This window comes from Erinaceus europaeus, chromosome X (genome assembly GCF_950295315.1).
Source record: "Erinaceus europaeus chromosome X, mEriEur2.1, whole genome shotgun sequence".
In the NCBI taxonomy this organism is placed as follows: domain Eukaryota; kingdom Metazoa; phylum Chordata; class Mammalia; order Eulipotyphla; family Erinaceidae; genus Erinaceus; species Erinaceus europaeus.
The window spans coordinates 85,759,763-85,784,256 of record NC_080185.1 but is presented as its reverse complement, the minus strand read 5'-3'; the positions used below and the strand labels follow the sequence as shown (position 1 = coordinate 85,784,256).

The 24,494-nt window shown below is 36.8% G+C and overlaps 1 protein-coding gene across 15 annotated transcripts in view; it reads right to left on the bottom strand.

Moving 5' to 3' along the window:
* HUWE1 (HECT, UBA and WWE domain containing E3 ubiquitin protein ligase 1) overlaps window positions 1-24,494 on the bottom strand; it is a 175,053-nt gene that overhangs the window by 78,035 nt on the left and 72,524 nt on the right. For 12 of the 15 annotated variants that reach the window (XM_060183492.1, XM_060183502.1, XM_060183503.1 and 9 more), the window contains 17 exons: window positions 21,277-21,354; window positions 20,444-20,491; window positions 20,095-20,163; window positions 19,188-19,287; window positions 17,351-17,472; window positions 16,772-16,922; window positions 16,521-16,648; window positions 15,718-15,858; window positions 15,236-15,341; window positions 12,718-12,846; window positions 12,113-12,214; window positions 11,366-11,446; window positions 6,397-6,503; window positions 5,756-5,933; window positions 5,003-5,094; window positions 4,193-4,404; window positions 415-472 (listed from right to left, as the gene is read on the bottom strand). In XM_060183492.1, the coding sequence (XP_060039475.1) occupies window positions 415-472; window positions 4,193-4,404; window positions 5,003-5,094; window positions 5,756-5,933; window positions 6,397-6,503; window positions 11,366-11,446; window positions 12,113-12,214; window positions 12,718-12,846; window positions 15,236-15,341; window positions 15,718-15,858; window positions 16,521-16,648; window positions 16,772-16,922; window positions 17,351-17,472; window positions 19,188-19,287; window positions 20,095-20,163; window positions 20,444-20,491; window positions 21,277-21,354 (1,902 nt within the window). The remainder of the gene's footprint in view (window positions 1-414; window positions 473-4,192; window positions 4,405-5,002; window positions 5,095-5,755; window positions 5,934-6,396; window positions 6,504-11,365; window positions 11,447-12,112; window positions 12,215-12,717; window positions 12,847-15,235; window positions 15,342-15,717; window positions 15,859-16,520; window positions 16,649-16,771; window positions 16,923-17,350; window positions 17,473-19,187; window positions 19,288-20,094; window positions 20,164-20,443; window positions 20,492-21,276; window positions 21,355-24,494) is intronic. The other 3 variants (XM_060183498.1, XM_060183506.1, XM_060183499.1) reach the window with 2 other exon arrangements.

Here is a 24,494-nt window from a genome sequence, read left to right as displayed (position 1 = left end):
TTCTCTGAGGAGTCCCGTGAAAATAAACACAAGGCCAGGTAGGGGTGCACCTGGTTCAAACCTGGTGGTGGTAGTGGGGGGGGGGCTTCACTAGTGGTACAGGTGTCTCTTTCTCTCATTAGCTCCCCCCTTCTTTTTTTTAAGATTTTATTTATTAATGAGAAAGATAGGTGGGGAGAGAGAGAAAGAACCAGACATAACTCTGATTGATATATGTGCTGCTGGGGATTGAATTCAGGACCTCATGTTTGAGAATTCAATGCTTTATCTCTCAGTGCCATCTCTCGGACCACTCCATTCCCTCTCAATTTATTCCTCTATCCAAAATAAAGAAAAAATAAAACAGAGAAATCAAAGGACTATTTGGTAACCACACATTTTCCAGAAAAGCACAGTCACTACCATGAATCTTACCACATTAAGAATATAATCCATGAGGGGTATAGGTATACGCTCCTCTGTACCAACAACCCTATTGAGAGAGAGAATAAATTTTAGTAAATTACACAGAAAAAGTTGAGGTAAATGCTGAAGCTAGTTTTCCTATCCTGACCAGGTTGATAGCACAACCATGTGTTGAGATCAAATTAAAAAAAAAAAGAAAAGAAAACAAAAAACCACTTTTCAAATAATAGCTGTTAACACCAAGGAAAAAAATAAAGTAAAAAAGCATTGCTAAGACAGTGTAGAAAAAGTTCAGAAATGCAAAATTACATCAATAGGAGAATGGATAAACTCTGCAGTGTATTAATACAATAAGAGCTTAAATAGCAACAAAATGCCACAACCTGCTGCTAGGTAGATAGAACATGGCATAATCTTAGAGATTATGAACACTGAACAATAGCTACCTATTAGATAATGATAAAACTAACTTCATTCCATAACAGTAAAACTTACAAAGATTAAGTAGTTGCCTGTGTTTAGGGTTGCGCAATTACAAGTCTAAATTCTATGCAGCTGGGAGGGAGTAAATAGCATAATGGTTATGCAAAGAGACTATTCATGCCTGAGGCTCCCAGGTTCAATCTCCTGTACTGCTGACCAGTGCTCTGGTTAAAAAATAAATGTTGGGAGTCGGGCGGTAATGCAGTGGGTAAAAGATCCCGGTTCGAGCCTCCGGCTCCCCACCTGCAGGGGAGTCACTTCACAGGTAGTGAAGCAGTTCTTCAGGTGTCTATCTTTCTGTCCCCTTCTGTCTTCCCCTCCTCTTGATTGCTCTCTGTCCTATCTAACAAGGATGACATCAATAACAACAACAATAAAAAAACAAGGGCAACACAGGGAAATAAATAAATATTAAAAAATGTTATGTCTCAATAAAAACTTTATTTGAAAAAAACCTTTATTTGTATGCACGTAAGGAGCTGGAAATCAAAATGAAGGTACATGAGGCAAGATTGTGTTTGGGATTCCACTTAAAGAATTCAGGATCAGGATAGCTCAATGGAAAGAGCATGTACACTCGTCCCAGCAAAGGATGAGGGGGGACCATCAAATATAATGGAGTGCTGCTGTTATGCCTGTCACTTTCTACCCCTATCCAAAATTAAAAGAAAAAAAAAATAAAAAGTAGGCCTGGGAGGCATGCTTGAGGCACTGGTGCTGTTAAAAAAAAAAAAAAACGTGCATTGGGTAAGGATGTTTAAGACTTGTGGCAAAAATTTTTCAAGACTTTCCTTTTTGACACAGAAACTCCCACCCCCCCCACCCCCAAACACGTATGAGATAAGGACATGGAAGACTCCTTCCCCTTAATATATATTGGTTTTCACAAATAGGTAGTGATTTTAGACAGTCTCTTGCATTTCTTTACAGTCCTAATCCATAGTCACTCAACCACAACTCCTAAAGATGGCAAAGGTAGAAAAGTATGTAGGTAGATAGCATAACATTCAAAGGCTTTCGTGTCAGCGCTTCTTAAATCCCAGGTTTAATCCCCTGAACCAATATGAGCAAGAACTAAACAGTGCTCTGGTAGAAACATATGTATGTGACAACATTTATGAAACACAAATTAATTTAAAAATTATAAAACACACATGATAAACATAAAGGTCCAGATTTTTATTCTTTTCATTTTTGCTAAGTCCAGTTCTCCTGGCATTTTAAGATTCTGAAAATTACTTTGATCTGGATTCACTCCATCAAGCCACTAAATAAGAATTTTCTGTCAATACTGATATTATACAAAGTGACTGCAACACATTTAATGAGTTATTGTCCAATACTTGCCCTGAAGAAACAATCATATTAATTAGTAGAGAAAAGCATTGAAATGCAGTTGACCTTTAAACAAAATCCACTGAAAATGCACATGCTGATTTATAATGAACGTAATTCATGGAGGAAAAAAAGAATTATTTTTTTAAATAAGTAAAGTGAGCCATCTTCATGTTTGTGAGTTCCATCAGTTGATTTAATCTATGGACACAGAAGTATAAGGGACTTGAGTATACAATACATATTGACATTTGCAGAGATGAGAAATAATAGTGGAGAAGTTCAAATTAATAAACAGACCTAGGGGTAGGGCAGTAGTGCAACAGGTTAAGCATACATGGCGCGAAGCACAAGGACCACTGTAAGGATCCCGCTTATCCCAGTTCATACCTGCAGGGTTCATACCTGGTTATACCTGCAGGGGGGGTCGCTTCACAAGTGGTGAAGCAGGACTTCAGGTGTCTATCTTTCTGTCTATCTTCCCCTTCTCTCACAATTTCTCTCTGTCCTATCCAACAATAACATCAATAACAATAATAATAATAACCACAACAATGATAAAACAACAAGGGCAACAAAAGGGAAAAAATAGTCTCCAGGAATAGTGAATTCACGGTGCAGGCACCAAGCCCCAGCAATAACCATGGAGGCAAAAATTAAATAAATAAATAAATAAATAAATAAATAAATAAAGCAAGCAAGCAAGCATGACCATCATTCACATACAAGCAATCCTCTAGTTTGGTGCCAGGAAAGGGAACCCTATCCCAGCAGATCGACTAAAAAAATAAGCACTAAGTATCTGACTCCTTTACAATTAAAGTCTTATTTTATTCCAGTGTGTCATCTTCTTCCAGAAAGAACATTTTAATTAAAAGATGCTGTTAGAATGACAGTTTCCTTTTCAGACAAAGATAGTTGCTGAATGAACCAATGTACATAGTAGTTAATATCTCTCCTCCCTCTTTTGGAACAACAACAAACAAACAAAGCCAAACAAAAATAAACACTAAGAGGCTAATTAAGTTCTAATTTACAAGAGAGTAATTTTGTGAAGTCCCAAAAGCTGACAAGACAAGAGTCAAATGCATTCACATTCAAACTTAAAACACACTTTTCATAACATGACTGTACAGAGGGAATATGTTACATGTACAACAGTTATTAATTCATGTCCTGCATATGAGTAACGGTTAAGCTCAAAATACCTGATGCAAAACTAGCCTACAATCTTTCTCTTTAACCCGAGGATTGCTCAGTTCTGGATTATGGCGGTGCTATGCACTGAACATAGATCCTCATAGCTTTGGCATGAAAGTCTGTTGTGTAATTGCGGTGCCATCTCCTGAGCCCAAGCCTGTAAACTTTAATTCATCTTTATGGCTGCCTCACCATCCTGGCAGCCAGTTTTCAGAATTTCAAAATTTAGAAATAATAAGGAAAGCTAGCTGTGCCTGGGTATAATCAGATAGCAGTCTAAAACTTCTTGGGTATCTGGAATGAACTTACAGCAATCAAACAAAAGCAAACAACTGTACTATAAATAATCAACATTCCAATAATGTGTGTGTTGAGCGGGAGGGGGGGTGTTAACAAAGAACAAAAAAACTCATACATTTCTTATATGAGATTCAAATTTACATTGTTTTATATGTGCTCATACAATAAGGCAGTCATTGATATGGAATAACTAATGAACACAGGCAAAATAACTCCTCTAATGAAAGCCTGACATCTACAATATGAAATTGATTAAATTTCATGAACAATTTTAAAGAATGACAGCTTGCTAGTATTGTAACCAATACAATTAAATACCAACACACATGATAAACAAGGATCAAAGTAAAGGAAAAAATGTACTTTTATGGTCCTGAAAACATTACAGTGATGTAGTCCAATTATTTTTATAATTGAAAACTAGATGCCTAACATAATATGGCCTGAGAATGTGTTTTAGAACACTTACTGCTGATTAGGCTCAGTGTCATTCTGCTGGGTAGAATTAAAACTCTGCATGGCTTGTACCTCCTCTTCCTCCTCATCCTCACTGGAGGCCTCTTCTGCAGCATGATTAGACCTTGGGGGAGGAGCAGTGGCAGTACCATCTGCCTTCTGGATTGATGGTTTCTGACAGATGTATTTAGGGTCTCGTCCAAGATTACAAATTTCTTCAAGCAACTGAAAGGATTATTTGTAATTACAGAATGGGGTGATGGTTAGCATTTTGGAAGCATTTTGGAAGCATTTTCTGTAGATAGACCAACACACTTTCTATACATTATGTACACTGTTTCTGATGTAATCATTAACGTGATTTTATAAAAACAAGTAAACTTAAACTCTGGGAAGTTAGCAACTCGTTTAGAGTCAAATGGCTGTCAGTGACTGGCTGGTCTCATTCCATGTCCTAATTTTAAGTACCAGGAAACTCATATAAGTTTCAAAATTCTCAACAGGCAGCTGGCAATGTCAGCAAATGTGGGGAAAAAGTGAAGGAACAAAGAACAGAAAGGACAGTATGGTTTTTACAAACACACTAAATCTTAGCAACTTGCTAATGTTCTATACAATAAAGGAAAACTTAACTGTATTATTTTGGTATGTACGACAAAGAAATAGCCCAATGACACATAATGAGAACACGATCTTTTCACAGGCACACTTCAAAGAATACATATAACCTCCAGTAGACTGAGTCACCCCCCCCCCCGAAAAAAAGAAACCATGCATTAGTATTTCATATCCATGGCCACACACAGCTTTTATCATATCCCACCTTGATAATTGCAGTTGTTGCATCTGTTTTAAGTGTGGGCTGATGTCTCATGAGCTCATCAACAGCACTTCCTAAATTGGATGCAGTATCCCCTTGAAGGGAAAAAACAAATGTTAAGCCAAGGGAAGGGAGAAAAAAAAAATACCTTAAACTGTATTCTGTGTCAATATAAGAAAGACATAACCAATGGCTGTTTTAATTTTCCTGAAGCTGTGCTTTCCCCAATTAATTTACACCAAACCCTAAAGCTAAATCACTATTTATGAGGAAAGAAACTATCAACCTAATAAACCCTATAAAGTAACCATATGTGCTACATTCTACCCTAACAATTTCTACTGCAAAGTCTGAATTAAAACAGCAGAGCAGAGAGAGGGAAGAAGCATGCATACAAACTCTGACTGCTCAGAAAAAGAGTAATAGTGTCCAGAATGCTACAGTGGTGATTTAAGGTACCAAGCACATTTTTGAAAACTGGAATCTTTCTGGAGTACTAACATTTTGCATTTCTATAATGATTCAGTGAGAAAAATCTATTCATCTGTGACTATCTAACAGTCTTGAATATTAAAACAGAAGATGATGATGATAACATAATAAATGGAATAATTCTTACTAATCTTAGAAGAGTAAGTCAGAGAAATAATGTGAGGCTAAGGAAAAGTTTCCTTGTAAAATTTGTAGCTTGATAACTGTTTAATTTCTTGGCACAGAAGCAAGCTAGTAACATAAAAATAAATACTGTTATTTTACCAAGGGGATCAGAACTCCTCCTCCTCCGCATGGCTGGAAGGTAATCTGGAGATAGAAGAACTTTGAAGAGACGTTCAAATGGCTGACACTGTACAAATGACTGAAGACCTCGGGCATTCAAGCAGAGTGCACTAAATACATTTGGGAGGGAGCCAAGGACCTCACGAGTAGCAGGGACCTAAAGATACAATAAAATGAACTTAAAGACATTAAAAGTTATGCTCAGGGTTTATATAGATATGAATTATTCATGATGACGAGTTCCAAGTAGCCTCAATACTACATGTAAATAAGAAATTTTTATGCTAGAAGATTCTTTTGGAAGTATACATGTATGTACAAGCGTACCTCAATTTACAATGCTCCATTCTATTTTATTTCACAGATACTGCTTGACCAGCAAGAGGATTACAATTTACTGAAGGTTCTGATGATATCATTATTAAGCAATCAATTACTTTATATTGGGAGTACTATAAGGTTATTTCAGACATAATGAAATTGATATAGATTAAACACAACTTTCATATGCATTGGGAAAAAATGCCGTATGATTTAACTTTCCTTTTGGTTGTTTGAAATGGAAAGCATAATATAAGTGTTTTGTGGAGAGGATTATGTATCTAACAGGAAAAACTCACATCTTTGATAAGTAGTGCATGCAGCATGACATCCGTCAATCCATTGTCCTGTAGTGAGGAGAGGAGTGATGGTTCTTGAAATACAAATACAGTCACTACTTCAGTAGCTAAAAAACAAAACAAAAACAAAAACAAACAAACAAACAAAAAAAAAACAGAGAGAGAAACATGGGAAACCGAAAACTCTTCACACATTAAAAGCAGAATCACAGGTTAAAAATAACTATAAGACATCCAATAATAAAATATCAAAATACTTATATTAAAGTATAACATAATAGTATCAATAATATAAAATAACAAGACTTATTCAATTAGTAGCATATAATGTTTTTTATTATCATGGAAGGGAAGCTTCTGCTATTGCTCAGGAGGGATAAATCACTATTAAGAATTTGTGATGGGCTGCAGTAGTACACCCACCAAAGCACACACCTTAGCCTGTACAAAGACCTGGGTTCAACTTCCTGCTCCCAACTTGCAGAGTATGAAGTTTCTAAAGTGGTGAAGTGACACTGCAGGCTTGTTATTTCCCTAGTCTGTTCCTACCCTCAAGTTGAGAGACAAAAGGAGGGGAGAGGATAAACAAAAACTTGTCATAAGGGCAGGAACACTGACTTTGTTGTGCATGCACTAGATTGCTAGGGTATGATGCATGCATAAGGAATTCACCCTAGTGGCAATAAAAAATGGATTGTGGTGAGTAACTAAGGGGGGGGTGAGTGAGCAGGATGGATACTGGACAAATAATACAACAGTAATCCACAAGATTTGCATGTGAGACGATCCAGGATCAATGCTAGGTACCAGAGTCAAGAAGTTCTCTGGTTTCTCACATATTAAAATGGATTTTTTAAAACATAGCCCCCCCCCCTTGTAGCCTCTACTCCAAGGCCAACTTTTTTTATTTAGAGAGAGAGAGAGAAACAGAGAGGAAAAGAACACATAGTACTGGAGTTTCCACAGTGCCATGGCAGTCCCATATAGAATGGGCCTGGGTAATGAGCATTATCAAGGGAAACATCCAATCTAATGAGTTACCTACCAGTCCTTCTTACAAGATTTCATGGGCAATGTATAGATGTGCTGTTTCTAGTTAGTAACACTGCATTGAATACTGGAAATAAGTTGAGAGTAGGTATGAGGTGCTCTCATCATAGTTTTGAAAAGGTAGCCATTAGGAGATGTTCACTAGCAATTCTCATTGTGTATAACATAAAATCATTTATAATGAAACATATTAAGTTATTATTACAAAAATATAAATAACATTAAACAATACTTTATAGGCACATTTTCACAAAATGAAGTCATGCTGTTATATCTTAACACAAGACATATCACAAAATCCCCATTATCTTTCCATCACTATAACAAATTCAATTTGAATGGCTCCACTCTACTCAAAAAATGCACATGCCATCATGTGTATAAACTGTTCCTAATTATTAGAACAGGTAAACCTAAAATCATCTCCTATCTCTACAAGATAAAAAATTGGAGGGGGGTTTTCTGCTAGATTAAAGTGAATATAAATTTTTAATGGGGGGCAAGAATGTAAACTTCATTGCTCTTTTTACAAACATACACTAAGTCTTAGCAACTTGCTAATATTCTATATAATAAAGCAAAAACTTAAGTGTATTTTTGTGGACAAAAATGCACTGGGTGGAATAGAATTGAAAGCCCAGAAGTAAGCCCCCAAACCTATAGACATCTAATTTTTGAAAAAGGTGCCCAGACTAGTAAGTGGGAAAAGAGGAGTCTCTTCAACAAAAGGTGTTGGAAAAAATGGGCTGAAACATGCAGAAGAATGAAACTGAACCACTGTCTTTCACCAAACACAAAAGTAAATTCCAAGTGCATCAAGGACTTGGATGTTAGACCACAAACTATCAGATACTTAGAGGAAATTATTGGCAGAACTCTTTTCCGCATAAATTTTAAAGACATCTTCAATGAAACGAATCCAATTACAAAGAAGATTTAGGCAAGTATAAACCTATAGGGCTACATCAAATTAAAAAGCTTCTGCACAGCAAAAGAAACCACTACCCAAACCAACAGACACCTCACAGAATGGAAGAAGATCTTTACATGCCATACATCAGACAAGAGGCTAATAACCAAAATATATAAAGAGCTTGCCAAACCCAACAACAAGAAAACAAATGACCCCATCCAAAAATGGGGAGAGGACATGGGACAGAATATTCACCACAGAAGAGATCCAAAAGGCTGAGAAACACATGAAAAATTGATCCAAGTCTTTGATTGTCAGAAAAATGCAAATAAAGATAACAATGAGATACCACTTCACTCCTGTGAGATTGTCATACATGAGAAAAGGTAACAGCAACAAATGTTGGACAGGTTGTGGGGTTAAAGGAACCCTACTGCACTGCTTGTGGGAATGTCAATTGGTCCAACCTCTGTGGAGAGCAGTCTGAAGAACTCTCACAAGGCTAGAAATGGACCTACCCTACGATCCTGCTATTCCTCTCATAGGGACATATCCTAAGGAACCCAACACATTCATCTAGAAAGATTTGTGTATATCTATATTCATAGCAGCACAATTTGTAATAGCCCAAACCTGGAAGCAACCCAGGTGTCCAACAACAGATGAGTGGCTGAGCAAGTTGTGATATATATATATATATATATCGGAATACTACTCGGCTATCAAAAACAGGGACTTCACCATTTTTCAGCCCATCTTGGAGAGAGCTTGAAGAAATCATGTTAAGTAAAGTAAGTCAGAAACAGAAGGCTGAATATGGGATCAAATAATCCTGTAGTTGTCCTTCATTTCCTTACTTCACTAATCGGAATCCCTGTCAGTCCCATCCATTAGGTCCCAAATGCCACATTATAGTTTAACTGCTGACTAGTGCTTCATTGAGTGTATATATTCCATGACATCCCCTCCCTTTTTGTATTTATTAAGAGAGAGAGAAGGGGGGGAAGGGAGAAGAGAAAGAGAGAGGGGGAAGGGGGAGAAAGATTAAATAACTCTTTAGCTTATGGTAGAGCTGGGGACTGAAACAAGATCTCAGATGCTCAGACATGAAATTCTCTTGCATAACACATATTATACTGTTTCCTAAGCCCCAAAACAATCGTTTAACATCAAACTTATTGATGAAATCTTAGATGCTTCTTCTTCTGGAGTCAGACCAAAGCAAAGTGGACCATTTTTGCTACTCCTATTTAGTACTATATTGGAAATCTTTGACAAACACAGATCAAGAGAAGAAAGCATAATGGCTATGAAGAAGCAAAAATGTCTAATGGCAAATATCAAACAAGATAATAAGATAACTTATATCAACAACACCATATGAAGTGAATTTAGCAAGATCCCAGGATAGAAAATTAACATACAAAAATAATCAATTGCTTTATCAGTGGACTAAGTGTGTACACAGTAGCCAAAATATCCCTCTCTCAGACTCCACAAAGTATAAAAAAACTAATACAAAGAAGGTTTTACAATTTCTACAATGCCAACTAATACTTTTGTTTTGAGGATAATTCTATAAATATATGTGTCTAGTGTACTGCTCTGAATGTATATACCAATCAATAACTATAAGTCAATAAAAAAATCTTGACAGAATATTTAATGTGGCAATGTAAGATTACAAAGATGGTTTGATCTTTTTGACTAGGTCTGGGGCCTCATGCATACGTGCTTTTATCATCCCTCAGCAACTTTTCCATTCAGATAGGGAGAGGGTGAATAACACAGCACCAGGGTTTCCCCAGATACCACTACAACTCTGATGGGGTGTTAGTGCTCAAACCTAGGCTACATACCTTGCAAGGCATGCATCTTATCTTTCTGGTTCTACCAAAAAAAAAAAATCTATCCCATTAACTGTAAGTGCCAAGAGGTCTTTAAAAGGGTGTTTTCTTGTCTTTCTTTTCATTATTATTATTTTTCTCCAGGGTTATCTCTGGGGCTCAGTACCAGCACTATAAATCCTCTGCTTCTGGTGGCTATTTTTTCCATTTTATTGAATAGGACAGAAACTGAAAGTGGAGGGGGGGAGATAGAAAGGGAGGGAGAAAGACAGACACCCATAGACCTGCTTAGCAGCTTGTGAAGTGTCTACCTGCAGGTGGGAAGCCACAGGCTTGAACCCGGATACATGCACTTCGTACTATGTGCATAATGGGGTGTACCACTGCCCTGCCCCCCAAAAGGGCATTTTACACAGTGAGAAACATTTATTTTTAAAGATAGAGATGGGGGAGGTGCACTACAGCACCAATGCTTGCTTCAGTGTGGTGGAGGCTGAGCTAGAACCTTGCACATGACAAAGCAATACATTATTAAAGGGAGCTGTTTTGCTGAGCCAAGAAATAACTTTCTGTATTATACTTTGCAGGACTGATATTTAATTCTTTTTAGTTAGTTAATTTATTTTACAAAAGCATTACTCAGCTTTAGTGTGGGGAACTGAACCTGGTGCTTTGGAGGCTTGGGCATGAGAAATTTTTTGCCCAACCATTATGCAATCTTCAAAGATACTTAACCCTTAAAATGAAAATAACTGTGACTCAAGTTTCTAGACCTAGGTTAGAGACTAGTAACAACTGAGTAAAGACATGCTTTCCATTATCCTTGTAGTGTAAATGTAGTTCAAAAAAACAAACAAAAAATGCACACTATGACTACTTATAAATGATTCGTAACATATTAGTTATAGAGTATTATTTCAATAAATGCAAATTTACATGAAAATTAATTATCTTTCTCTTTTTTGTTGTGAGGTAAAAAAATCATCATCACAGGGAGATAACGTAAAGGTTGTGCAAATGATTTTCATTCTTGAGGTTGCACACACACCACCATAAACCAGTGTTGAGCAGTGTTCGGGGTTGGGGGTTAGGGAGAATCATAAAGATAACTCTACCAGATCACGTCAGACTAAGATCACCAAGTACTAACTTCTCTTACCTAGGAGAAAGAGTGATGGACCATAGTATTCTGCATTGCTGATGATGTGTTTCAGGGAGGTAGGCAGAGAACCATCCATCACTAAGAGAAAAGTGAACATAAGAGAAATACGATTAATCTGGAAGCACTGATGTAATAATGTATATATTACATACATATATAAACATTGTGGTACGCTAAGACTGTGTTGACTACCATCTAATTCTCTTAATTGTATCTTCCTTGTATTTCATTACTTTTCCATATGATAATCTTATACATTAGGGTAGAAGAATATCTAAGGGGTGGAGAGATTAGCAGGTTGTAAGCTGTACAGAATCAAAAGCCAGAGATGTGTGTATGGAGTGTGGGTGGGGGTTAGTAAGACGAATCATTAGGAAAATAGCTAAATGATCCTAGGAAAAGTGACACCAAATGACTAAATGATATACAACATGGAACCATGGCTTTTCCTAAGCCTATCTTATAATAGAATAGAAAACCTGACTGCAAATTAGGCGAGTAGTATAATAGATAAATGTTTGATTCCAAACATGAGGTCCTGAGTTCTACCCCTAATATGCATATGCCAGAGTGACGCTACTATGGCTCTGGCTCTCGCTACTTCACAGCAACAAATAAATCTTTATAGAATCTGAAAAAGACTGATCTTCTACAAGACATTCTAATGCCCCACCAAAAATCCAAAACAAAAGACAAATCATCTAGAGTTACATATCCTTCAAGGAAATATCTAGAACCAAATACCATGCCGTATTCCATCTGAGAAAGCAGGATCTTGAATGGCCTTCTTAAGGAAATTCAACATGGATTTAAGAAGTGCTGCCCGTTGTGGAATACACTGGACTCCTAGTATGGAATAAAGACAGGATTATACTGGGCCTAGCACCAAAAAATAATGAGCATGTAAATGAGCAAGTTCTAAAAGATCTATATACACTACAGCAACACTAACAGACATTCAAAATGACATCTCTAGATAATGGGGGAAACACCCAAGCTTTAAAATGAGATTTAAAAAAAATTAAAATGCCCATGTAAAAAGGTATAAAGTAAAAATTATCTGATCTTCAGTTCCTACTTCAGGTATTACTTGATGGCCAATATGTCTTTTTTTTTTTTTTACCAATATGTTTATTTTTATAAAGTAATTAAGGCATGAGCATTTCGTGATGTTAGGAAAAACTAATGGTGAATATGAGAAAATGGACACCAGGATGGCAAAACTCATGGCTAGTCAATGAAGCAAACATCGTTTTTCTTTTGGAAAGAAACTCTGCTCCCCCCAAAGCACTCTACAGAAGTTTAATATTTTATTCAGTAGAAAAACCTGTATCTGAATGTTTACCCACCAGGGCGGGGGCAAGGGCCTGAGGGAATGCTCCCACTGCTGTTGGAACATGAGGCCCTTAATTCAACATCTAGCCGTTGCTCCATAGAGGCAGATGAGCCTGGGCTACTTTCCATAGTCACATCTGTAACTAAAAGTTATAACAAGCTATAGTTAGGATAAAAGGCATCATCAAAAGAAAGATAATTATTAGACAAAAACTTAACCCACTTAGTTAAAAAGGAAAATATATAATATCACTAGAATCCAAGACATATAAAATAAAAATAACGCTACTACACCAAATTTGGACAAAAGAAGAGTAGCGAACTATGCAATTTCATCTATTGACACATAGGAGATAGCAGGTAGGGCTTTTGGGAGGAGGGTACTGAATGATAAATATTAAAAAATTAAGAAATTAATACTTCATGCATCGACTAGAAGGATGTCTATGATACACTGACATGTTAATAGCATGTTAATGATACACCTTTGAAAAAACTGTAATTACTTCAATATACACTTGAGTATGCCTAAAAACACTGTAAAATAGTCCAAAAGAATAACTATGGTGGCTGAAGAATAAGCATTCATTTTGACTTTATACACCTGAATGATTTTCATTGAGTACAAGATACACAATTACATCTTAACATTCATTAGTACAGAAGATAATGGAGCTCCTTTAGTAATAAACTTCTAATCAAGTTTCAAAATACTGTGAAAATCTTATGATTTTGATAAAGAGAGAAAATAAAGAGACCACACCACCAAGGTTGCCTTCAGTGTAGTGGGGGCAGAGTTTGAACCAGGGTTGTGTAGGTGGCAAAGAGGTATACTATATTCAAGTAAGCTATTATAATAGCCCTCTTAGAATAGTTTCATACCCATGCAAACATACATGTATGGACCTACACAGAAGCACAAACTCCTGCACTAAAAACAACAAACAAACAAAAAACAAAACAAAACACAGGAGTCTAGTGGTAGCACAGTGGGTTAAGTGCATGTGGTGTGAAGCACAAGGACCAGGGTAAAGATGCTGGTTCAAGCCCCCAGCTCCCCACCTGCAGGGGAGTTGCTTCACAGATGGTGAAGCAGGTCTGCAGGTGTCTTTCTCCCACCTCTGTCTTCCCTTCCTCTCTCCATTTCACTCTATCCTATCTAATGACGATGATATCAATAACAACAATAACCACAACAACAAAAACAACAAGGGCAACAAATGGGAAAATAAATATAAAAATAAAGTGGGAATTGGGCGGTAGTGCAACAGGTTAAGCGCACGTGGCGCAAAGCACAAGGACCAGCGTAAGGATCCCAGTTGGAGCCCCCAGCTCCCTGCTTGCAGGGGAGTCGCTTCACAGGCAGTGAAGCAGGTCTGCAGGTGTTTATCTTTCTCTCTGCCTCTGTCTTCCCACTTCCCATTTCTTTCTGTCCTATCTAACAACGACAACATCAACAACAAAAAAAATTAAATTTAAAAAATAAAAAATAATAAAGTAAAAAAACCATGCTAGTCATTAATTTAAAACTTTCTTGGAGTACATCAGAATCACCTGAATTGCTAGTCTTGGAAACTCACTAAACTAGCCTTTGCAAGTGAGGTCTAAATGTTTAGACCAAGTACTCTTTTAATAAACAGTGAATCTTCAAATAACTTTCTATATCAACCATTTAGTAGATTTCACATTTTAATGAACAATATGGCATCTCATCCATTAAATCAAAATCTAGCTTGCTCACTACAAATCAGAAAAGGAAATTGGGCAAAGGGCTCTAATTGACAGCAACACCAATAGTTAGTATATTCAGACCCCCCCTCCCCGGGGCAACTTACATTATAAATTTAAAATGCACCTTTATATCAACACAGAAAGATACATGCATCATCCCAGGTCAAGTTAAGATTAACTTAAAATCTAAGAAAGTTTTGGATACTAATGCTTCTACAATTTTTATCATTTATTTATTTAGGTACTATTGTTATGGACAGTGGGTGGGAGGGCAGGCAGATCAGCGGGGAAAACACTTATATGATGGATATAAAGATTAAGAATACGTGGTGTTCTACATTACTGGTTATAGTTTAAAGACTATTTCTCACCTAGCAACATTTTTCAACTCTCCATTTTCAAAATACAAAGATAGTTTCAGTTATCTTTCCCAGACACATATTTAAACTATACATAACATGACAGGCACCGTTGGAGATCAGATATGAACAACACAGTATGCTGGTTCATGGAGATTGCATTTTAGTGGGAATAAGATAGTGAACTAATACTAAGGAAACAGAGTGACTGTAGGGCTCTATTGCAAATCTACCAAATGCTACGCCTTCCATCTCTAATCCTAACAACTAACATCTATCTTTCCTAATTATCCTTATGAAAAACATGCAAATCTTATGTGCAGGAAAACTATTTTTTGGTGAAAAATAGTTATGTAATTTGCCAATTCCTAAGAATAAAAATTGGTGTTGAATGATAGGAGAGTGTCAAGCATAAAATATTGACTTAGTAAACATTACTAACCATCCATATCAGTTTCCATTTCTTCTCCTTCTGGTGCAGTACTGGGTCTCTGGATCTTTGGTTTGATCACAAATGGACATTCCTTCCGGCACAAATCTACTTCATGCTAGGACCAAGAGAAAAATAGTAAGAAGGTCCTACATATGAAACAGGGACAAGAAATAAATACAGTGAAAGAATGTCATAAGCAGATACAGAATTGGTTTCTAAAAACAGAGGACGCATGGCTAGGGAGGTGGTTCAGCAGGAAAGAGTGCAGGACTTGCATGCATGGGGCCCCAGGCATGATTCCCTGCACCGCATATGCCAGAGTAGTATACTGTTCTGATCTCTCATAAAATATCAAAAAATTATTTAAAAAGTAAAAACAGGAAATGTAAGTTTTTGGGGTTTTTTGTTTGTTTGTTTTGTTTAATGTGAGATAGTTCCTAGGCTCAGTTCTTGGTATAAATCTATATAAAGTAACTCTTATATAATAATACCTCAAGTCTATAAATGAAGATAGAAAGTCCACTATGGGATTGAAAAGCTGCCATGTCCAGGTTGGTGATGAGGTCAACAACTCTGACGGCTCTCGTGACAAATGTTATCTGGTCCTGTTCATCACCAAGAAACTTTATGACCTACCAGGGAGAGAATGAAAAGGTAAAACCAACCAAATGAAAAGACAAAGCTGTAAATAATATATTCCTTTGGATACATACTTTCTAGGATCTTGAGAGGGAGCGTCATGGGGGTAAGATACCTGTGCTTGTTTTTAGGTGTTTGCCAAATTGTTTCTGGGACTCAACCTCTTGAATGCAGTAGGGTCATAAACTATAAATCACAAATGAGTATTTATCCTTGGTACAAATACACTTCATGCTAAGATTTTTAAAAAAAAAAAAAAAAGCACTAAGAAAATCCTAAATATGATAGGGATTGAAAATAGGATTAATGTTCAGGGGGGGAAATATTGTGTCCAGTGCCTAAAGTTAAGTGATACCTATTAACATAACAGAGCAATTTTATGTACGTATGTTTACAATCATTTTGTTTCAGGGTCATGCCAAAGGTTAAAACCAGTCTTTTGACAATCAAACTATTTTCAATTCTTAATAATGAAGAGAACCCTTAGGAGTTTTCAATGTAATAACTAGAAAGCTAAACTAGAAAATTAAGTGCAACATTTTTCTGGATAAGTTTTCTGGTGCTAACTGCTCTCACTAGGAAACATTCATAACTTTATGCCTCATCTTAGTTTATTTTCCCACAGATGTATTAAAAAAAAAAAAAAGTAGAGCACCTTCAATAAGGCTTCCATCATTCCACAGGAGACCAAAGCTTCACCACCAGCATCATAGCTAGCCAGATGGTATAAAAAAGAGAAGAGAGCAGTGGCAAACTGGTGAGGGTATGGATCCATGGAAGGATCTACAAGGAAGGTTGGGAGAGGGAGAGAAAAGGCAAGCTCAGAATTTGGTGTTAAGCTGGCAGCATGTTAAACAAAGGCAGACAGGCAAAGGGTTGGTTTCTTTTTTGGTCTAGGATAATTACCAATCATGGCCTGGATACAGTTCCGTACAAGTACAGGCAAAAATCCATGGTAGGAGGCAGTTCCAGTACAGTCAATAATACTGCTAAGTTTGGGAGTTCTTTCCAAATGGACAATTGATGTTAATGTCCGTAAAGAAGCAGCTTTAATCTCCTATGAAAATGGAAGTTTAAATAGTATAACAACCAAGTTGCTAATTCTACTGATTAACTGTTTAGGCTTAAAAATAGACGCAACAATTTACTAACTTTGGGATCAGCATGGGAGTTTTGACCTGCTCTGTTTCTGATCTGGGCCAGTTCACTCCTCTTTAAGCATCCTGGTGGTCCCCCACTTCTGGGAGGTCATCATATTGATGCCAAACTTAGTGCATAGCACATTAGTCTAGAAATCCTAGGTTCAAGTGTTCCTCTAATCTTGGCCTTCTGAATAGCTGGGACTACAGGAGAGCCACCCACCCAGCAACTTTGAAACTAAAATATACAAGGAAGAAGATATAGAAGGATCATGTTTCTAAATCCTTGGCAGAAACCACCCACAAATACATGAGTTATATATACAGAATATTAATGAAGACTTACCATAAGCTGCTTATCTGTTATCTGAAGAACATCTACCAACTCCTCTATCAATCCATTATACAAGATACTGTTTGCTGATTCCTGTAAGGCATTGGAATACACTGCAAAAGGAGAAACAAACACTTTAGGCAAGAAGGCTGTGGTCAAGCCACTGCCTAATGACCACCTTTAGATGTTTATTGGTTCTGGGGAGGGGTTCAATTCCAATCAGCACTGGATAGCAGAATCAACAAATTCTAGAGGATCAGATTAAATATGGTCAAAGTACCCACCAAACTGGCATATTTCTCTATTGATGGTATCTGTAACCTTGAACAAAGATTTTAGGAGACCGGATATATGAAAAGAGAATACATTTAAAAAGAGAGTAAAATTAAAAAAAAAAAAACACATCACTACTTGAGATATAACTTTTGTTATGCCCTCAACAGAGACTTCCCTTTTAGTCTCTTTAAGTGCTTCTGTTTATTGTTTGCTTTGTTTTTAAAGAAATGAATGGGTTTATTAGCAAAAAGAAGTTTAAAAGTGTTTTTGGAGATACCTATCATAGACAGATGTTTCTGGTTTTTTTACTTGAAACATTTATAAAATTAAGGTTTATGGGCAATTGCAGATTAAGTCTGAAAACAACATGATATTGGATAATCTATGAGTATATATAATATACTTTCAATGAATACTACAGGGATGTAATAATGGTAAACCGATAATAAAATGTTTACTAATGGCATCTGAACACAATTTTGGTTTGTTGTTTTTTTTTTATCAACACTAGGGTTGCAATGCTCCATACTAACTGTTTCAGAGAGCGAGACAGAGAGGAAGAGGAGGAGGAGAGGGTGAGAGACAGAGACAGACCACAGCTCCAAAGCTCCCTTCAATGTAGGAGGACTGGGCTCAAACCTGGGTCACGCGCATGGCAAAGCAGCGTACTATCCAAGTGAGCTAGTTTGTTGGCCCCACAAAGCTGTTTTTAAACAAACATTTCCTGAGCAATCACCAACATGCCAGAAATCATGCTATTTATGAGTAGGAATTTCACAATTTTAAAAAAAGAGCATACAAACAATATAATGAAGGCTGGTAAACAAACAGCGGCTAAATTTTTTTTTAAATGTTCAACATTGTTTTACAATTGTATACAATTACAGGGGGTAGATACACACCTCTATTATGTGTACATGACTGAAGGTTAACAGCTATGAAATTTCTAGTGTTCTCTCACTATCAAAAGATACTTCTATCTGTTCCTCCTATCCATTCCTCCAGTTTGCTTTCTTCAGCTATTTACATTTTGAGAAAATAGCTACCACTTTATGCCTTGTAAGTAGCTGGCTTATGCTAGGTGTTTGTAGTTCTCATTTACTCCTCAGACCAGTCAATAAAATAGGTTTTTTTTTCAATATTAAACAAGGAAACTGAGGTAAAGAAAAAATATATATGATGCAAACTCAGTGTGAAAACCAAGGGAGAAATTTAAATGCTAGTGTGCTTTCCACTCTATTCTCCACAGAAAAGTAAATAGCATGGACTACTTAGTGAATAGTTATTTCAAACTTATATTCTTGATGGACTAAAGAAAAAAACTGAAATAACAAAAATAGGTGACCAATGGGAGATAACACCTATGGAAAGACTAAAATCAGGACTAAGTAAACTAGTATCATATCCTCAAAAAGGATGAATATAGTGAACACTAGGAATGTTGGTGATTTTACACCTTAACTTGCCTCTTAGGTAACTGCTATAAGCCAGATAACAACAAAGACTTGATTTCAAAAGAAAACAAGTCAAACTGCCTAACCAGGGCCTGTTAATTATAGTGTTGTTCCCTTACCTAATATAGATATTGCATGCAGCCTAGCCTGAACAGCTTGCAATCGCTTCCTGTGGTTAGAAAAGCCATGGGCCAGCCGTATGTGTGTAAATAACAGCATCTGTAAAGAGATTAAGACCCAAGTTAAGAAATCAATAGAAGAGGTAAGAAGAGGTTGAAAGGGTGTTGGGATCTCAGTGGTGTAGAAAGATGCCAGATGGTGGTGGGTGTGGTGTGCAGACACCTATCTCAGGGGAATAAGAAGCTGTACTCATGTAATCATTATTCCAAACTACCTTGGAAATCATTAGTGTCCTCAACAAAGAGATAATATTTATCATAAAAAGAGAAATAAATGGAAGCCAGTAATTTACAAGGGCTAAATCTTACTTACCTGTGGGGGCTTAATCAAAAGACTTAATATTTTGTTGTTAATTGTTACAGTATATAAATGAAGAGTTTATTCTGAGGTTAGCAGAAAAATGGCAGCAAAAAATAGAGATCACAGAATTCTAATATCTCAGCATCAGATAAGAGTTAGTCCTATACTGATAGGCAGCAAACTGAGGGCATTTGGCAGGAGTTGATTGTTACTAATCAAATTTCTCAATGAGCAAGAAAAAAAACCACAACTAAATGTTTTATCTTTCTGTATTTAGTACCGCATTGCCACCACTTATAATAGAAACTCATGGTGAATAAGGTAGCTTGTTATCTCTCAATCTTATAAAAGATTAAAAAACTTGAGGATGGGAACTGTGTGGAACTGTAGCCTAGCCCTCTTATCCTATAGTCTTGTCAATATTTCCACTGGAAAAAATATTAGAAAACTTAAAGCATTGCATAAATTGACTCTAAGCTGATATCCTTTCAGCTATGCTATCTTCTATCTCAGTACACTTAAGATACTTTTTAGGACATATCATACCTGCTTATCCTTAGGAATGCTGTACATCTTGGTAAGAGATTCCATGATTTCAGATGGGCTTTCTGAAATCTACATTAGGAAAAACAATAGTTAGCAGCAAGAAATGAATCAATTGTTAAGAAATTAAACAGTAGGCAAGGGAGCTAGGTGATTGCACACCAGGTGCATTATTATGTGCAAGGACCCAGGTTCATGCCTTTGGTCCCTACCTGGCAGGGCAAAAGCTTCATCAGTGGTGAATCAGGGCTGCAGGTGTCTCTCTGTCTCTTTTTATCTCTATCTTCCCGTCCCTTCCCAATTTCTGTCTCTATCCAATAATAAATATTTTTCTAAAAAAGTGTCTTCTTACCTTGTCAAGTTGTTCTATGTGAATATAATGTAGTGTGTTGCTAGTTGTCTGAAATTAAAATAAGAGAGTTAGACGAACTATACATCCTAGTTTGCCAGCATAAGATTAAAAAAAACATAGAAAAACATAGATGTCACTCTAGACTAAAAACTAAGTTGACTGCTCTCAACAAAGTTAACATCAGAGTAAGCAAAATTACCAGCTTTACAAATATAGGCTCAGGGAGATATTTTAAAATTAGCAATCAAAATATACTGCACACAGCCATATTCTTTCTTTCCCTTTTAAATATTCATTGATTCAACAATCAATTCTCACAGGCTCTATATTCACATAAAAGAGTGAATCTGTGAAAATGGTTTCCTGCTAAATAGATTATCTGCTAAATAAAGGTAGAAGAATAAAAGATCTTCATTAGGTCACTTCTAAGTCTAAATGAATCTTACTATTGGCTTAAAAATATGAAGTGGTCAAATAATGGAAGAACACAGTAAGCAACTGATTTCTGGTTTATATAGAGGAAGTTAAGATATCTATACAGACTATTATAATACAATGAATGTTAGAATTCTCAACCAAGACTTAGAAACTGCATGTCATATTGTATGCTGCATAAAAAAAGATCTGCCTTTTAGGAGTTACAAATTAAGACCCACATCCAATGTTTATGCCTGAGAAGCTGGCAGGAATGCTTAGTTTGGAGTGCAATAATGCAACTCAAAAAAAAAAAAAAATCCCTCATTTAACTGAGGATTCCTAGGGGAAAAAAAACACTAAATGCCGATTAATAGATTACAAGACACTTTGTTAGAATAAGTCTAAATAAAACTCACCCTTTTCTCGATTTTTACCTCGGCCACAGGGTCTGCATAGAATTCAAAGTGTAGTGTGGTTGCACTAGGAGGGTATTTCTATGTATAAAACACATGAAAGAATCAGATACTCAATTTCAACTGGTTATAGACAAAACATGTAATATCTCCCAAATCTACCCTCAAAGTATGATTAACTGTTCATCTCACTAGGCAGTAAAATGAGTAGTGTAGCCACTTCATGTGTCTTTATCACTCCTTGTGATAACAGAATTCAGGTATTTTATAGCAAGGTAAGAATCAAAATGGAGGTTCCCAAAGATTCAACAGCTTCCATACTTTCTCTATGTAGTGACAGGGAATGAACCAAGGCCTTCTGTATCCATGATACTGTAGTGGTACTTCCTGGTCAAAGTTTTACTCTATACTTTTAGAGTGAAAGAGGGGAATGCTAAAACATTGCTCCATCATCCACGTAGTTCCCCCCTTACTTCTTTCACATAGGGTATGGGACTGAAATGAGTATCTCATATATGCATGACAAGTATTCCCTGGCAAACTACCTCCCTGGTGCTATTTTTAAATATATGAGTTGTCTGGGAGATGGCACAGTGGATAAAGCATTGGACTCTTAAGCATGTGGTCTTCAGTAAGGTCCCTGGCAGAAGATGTACCAAAGTGATGTCTGGTTCTTCCTCTACTTTTTCATTAACAAATAAAATTTAACAAAGAATTTAAAAAATGAAATAAAATATATTTGAGAGACCAAAAGACTTCATCACAATCCATGGAGTTCCACTTGTTTGTCTGTTGGTCTCTTAGACGGTGCCAAGAATTAAACTGCATGATTCATACATGTAAGGCATATGATATACTGGAAAACTACCTGTCAGGCCGTTTGATCCATTTTTTCCCCACACTATGTCTCATGAACATCTTAATTTTTCATCAAGTAGCCCTTCTATAATTGTGTGCCATTTCTCATGATAGTTGACTACTTTTCTGCATAGGCAGATCTAAATCAATATAAGCCAGACACTGATAATAAATACTCTTCAAATCTATACAAACTACATGAAAAATATGTAATAGGTGGTTGGGAGGTGGCGCAGTGGATAAAGTACAGGACTTACAAATATGAGGTTCTAAGTCATCCCAAGCATAGAATGTACCAGAATGATGCTTTGCTGCATCTCTCCCTCTCCCTCTCCCCAGTCTTGCCTATCATTAAGAAATAAAGTCAAACAGAATGCAACAGCATGCTGATAAAATGTATCCTTGAAGAAACTGGTAGCAGCTGTCTCTGGGAATTGAGATTATATAGCAGTGTGTAAATTCTTTGAATTTTTAAAAGTATGTTGATGATAATTATTATTATTTCCCTTTAAATAACATTTAATGTATTATAACACTATATATATTAATATTTTTTAAACCAAAGTACTAATCAGCTCTGATTTATGGTGGTGCTGGGAATTGAACCTGGGACCTTTGGTGGCTGAGGCATGAAAGTCTTTTTTTCAAAGCTACTAGGATACCTTTCCAGCCCACCAGCATCAAATCCTTTTTTAAAAAAATTTTTTAAAAATATTTATTTTATTTATTTGTTCCCTTTGTTGCCCTTGTTGTTTTATTGTTGTAGTTATTATTGTTGTTGTCATTGTTGGATAGGACAGAGATAAATGGAGAGAGGAGGGGAAGACAGAGAGGAGGAGAGAAAGATAGACACCTGAAGACCTGCTTCACCGCCTGTGAAGTGACTCCCCTGCAGGTGGGGAGCCAGTGCTCGAACCGGGATCCTTATGCCGGCCCTTATGCTTAGCGCCACCTGCGCTTAACCCGCTGTGCTACAGCCCGACTCCCTCAATTCCTTTTTTTTTTTACATTTATTTATTTATTTCATTAGCTAGAGATAAGAGGAGGAGCAAAAAAAGGTCTGAGCAACAATCTGGCATAAGCAATGATTGAGACTGAACCTGGAATGTCATGTTCCCAAGCTCAAAGCTCTACCACTGTACCATCTCCCAGGCATCGGGTATTAATTTTTAACTCAGGCTGTAATGAATATGTCTATAGATATCATGCATGCCCAGTAGTGTCTCATACTGCTTTGATAAGGAGTAAAGAATACCTTCAGGGAGTCGGGCGGTAGTGCAGCAGGTTAAGTGCACATGGCGCAAAAGGCAAGGACAAGCATTAGGATCCAGATTCAAGTCTCGGCTCCCCACCTGCAAGGGTGCTTCACAAGAGGTGAGGCAGGTCTGCAGGTGTCTTATCTTTCTCTCCCCCTCTCAATTTCTCTCTGTCCTATTCAACATCAAGAAACCAGTAACAACAACAATAATAACTACAACAATAAAACAAGGGCAACAAAAGGGAATAAATATTTTTTTTAAAAAAGAGTATCTTCTGTACCCCATAAAGAATTTTGATCCATACTCCCAGGGGGGATAAAGAATAGTGAACCTTTCAATGGAAGGGATGGGGTACAGAACTCTGGTGATGGGAATTATATGGAATTGTACCCCTCTTATCCTACAATCTTGTTATCATTATTAAATCACTAATTTAACAAAAGGAGAGAAAAAAGAATAAGCTTGATATAAGAGACTTGGAATTAACTAAATATTTTTTTTAAATATTTACTGTATGTATTTATTCCCTTTTGTTGCCCTTGTTGTTTCATTGTTGTAGTTATTGTTGTTGTCGTTGTTGAATAGGACAGAGAGAAATGGAGAGAGGAGGGGAAGACAGAGAGGAGGAGAGAAAGATAGACACATGCAGACCTGCTTCACCGCCTGTGAAGCGACTCCCCTGCAGGTGGGGAGCCGGGGTTCGAACCGGGATCCTTAGGCCGGTCCTTGTGCTTTGCGCCACCTGCGCTTAACCCGCTGCACTACAGCCCGACTCCCTTAACTAAATAAATTTTACATTGAAACTTATTTTCTTAGAATTATGAATTGAATGTAATTTAAATATATGTGGCTTTGATTTTAAACAGATAACACCTCCATTTACCATAACCATTATGCTATCTACTCCCACTCTGGGTATATTTTCTTTAGTGTACCTTGTACACTAAATACAATGTGCACAAAGAAAGTATATCCAGGGTAGGGGCAGACAGCATAATGGTTATGCAAAGAGACTCTCATGTCTGGGGCACTGAAGTCCCAGGTTAAATCCCCACCCCACCATAAGCTAGAGTTCATTAGTGCTCCCTTAAGAGAAAGAAAGAA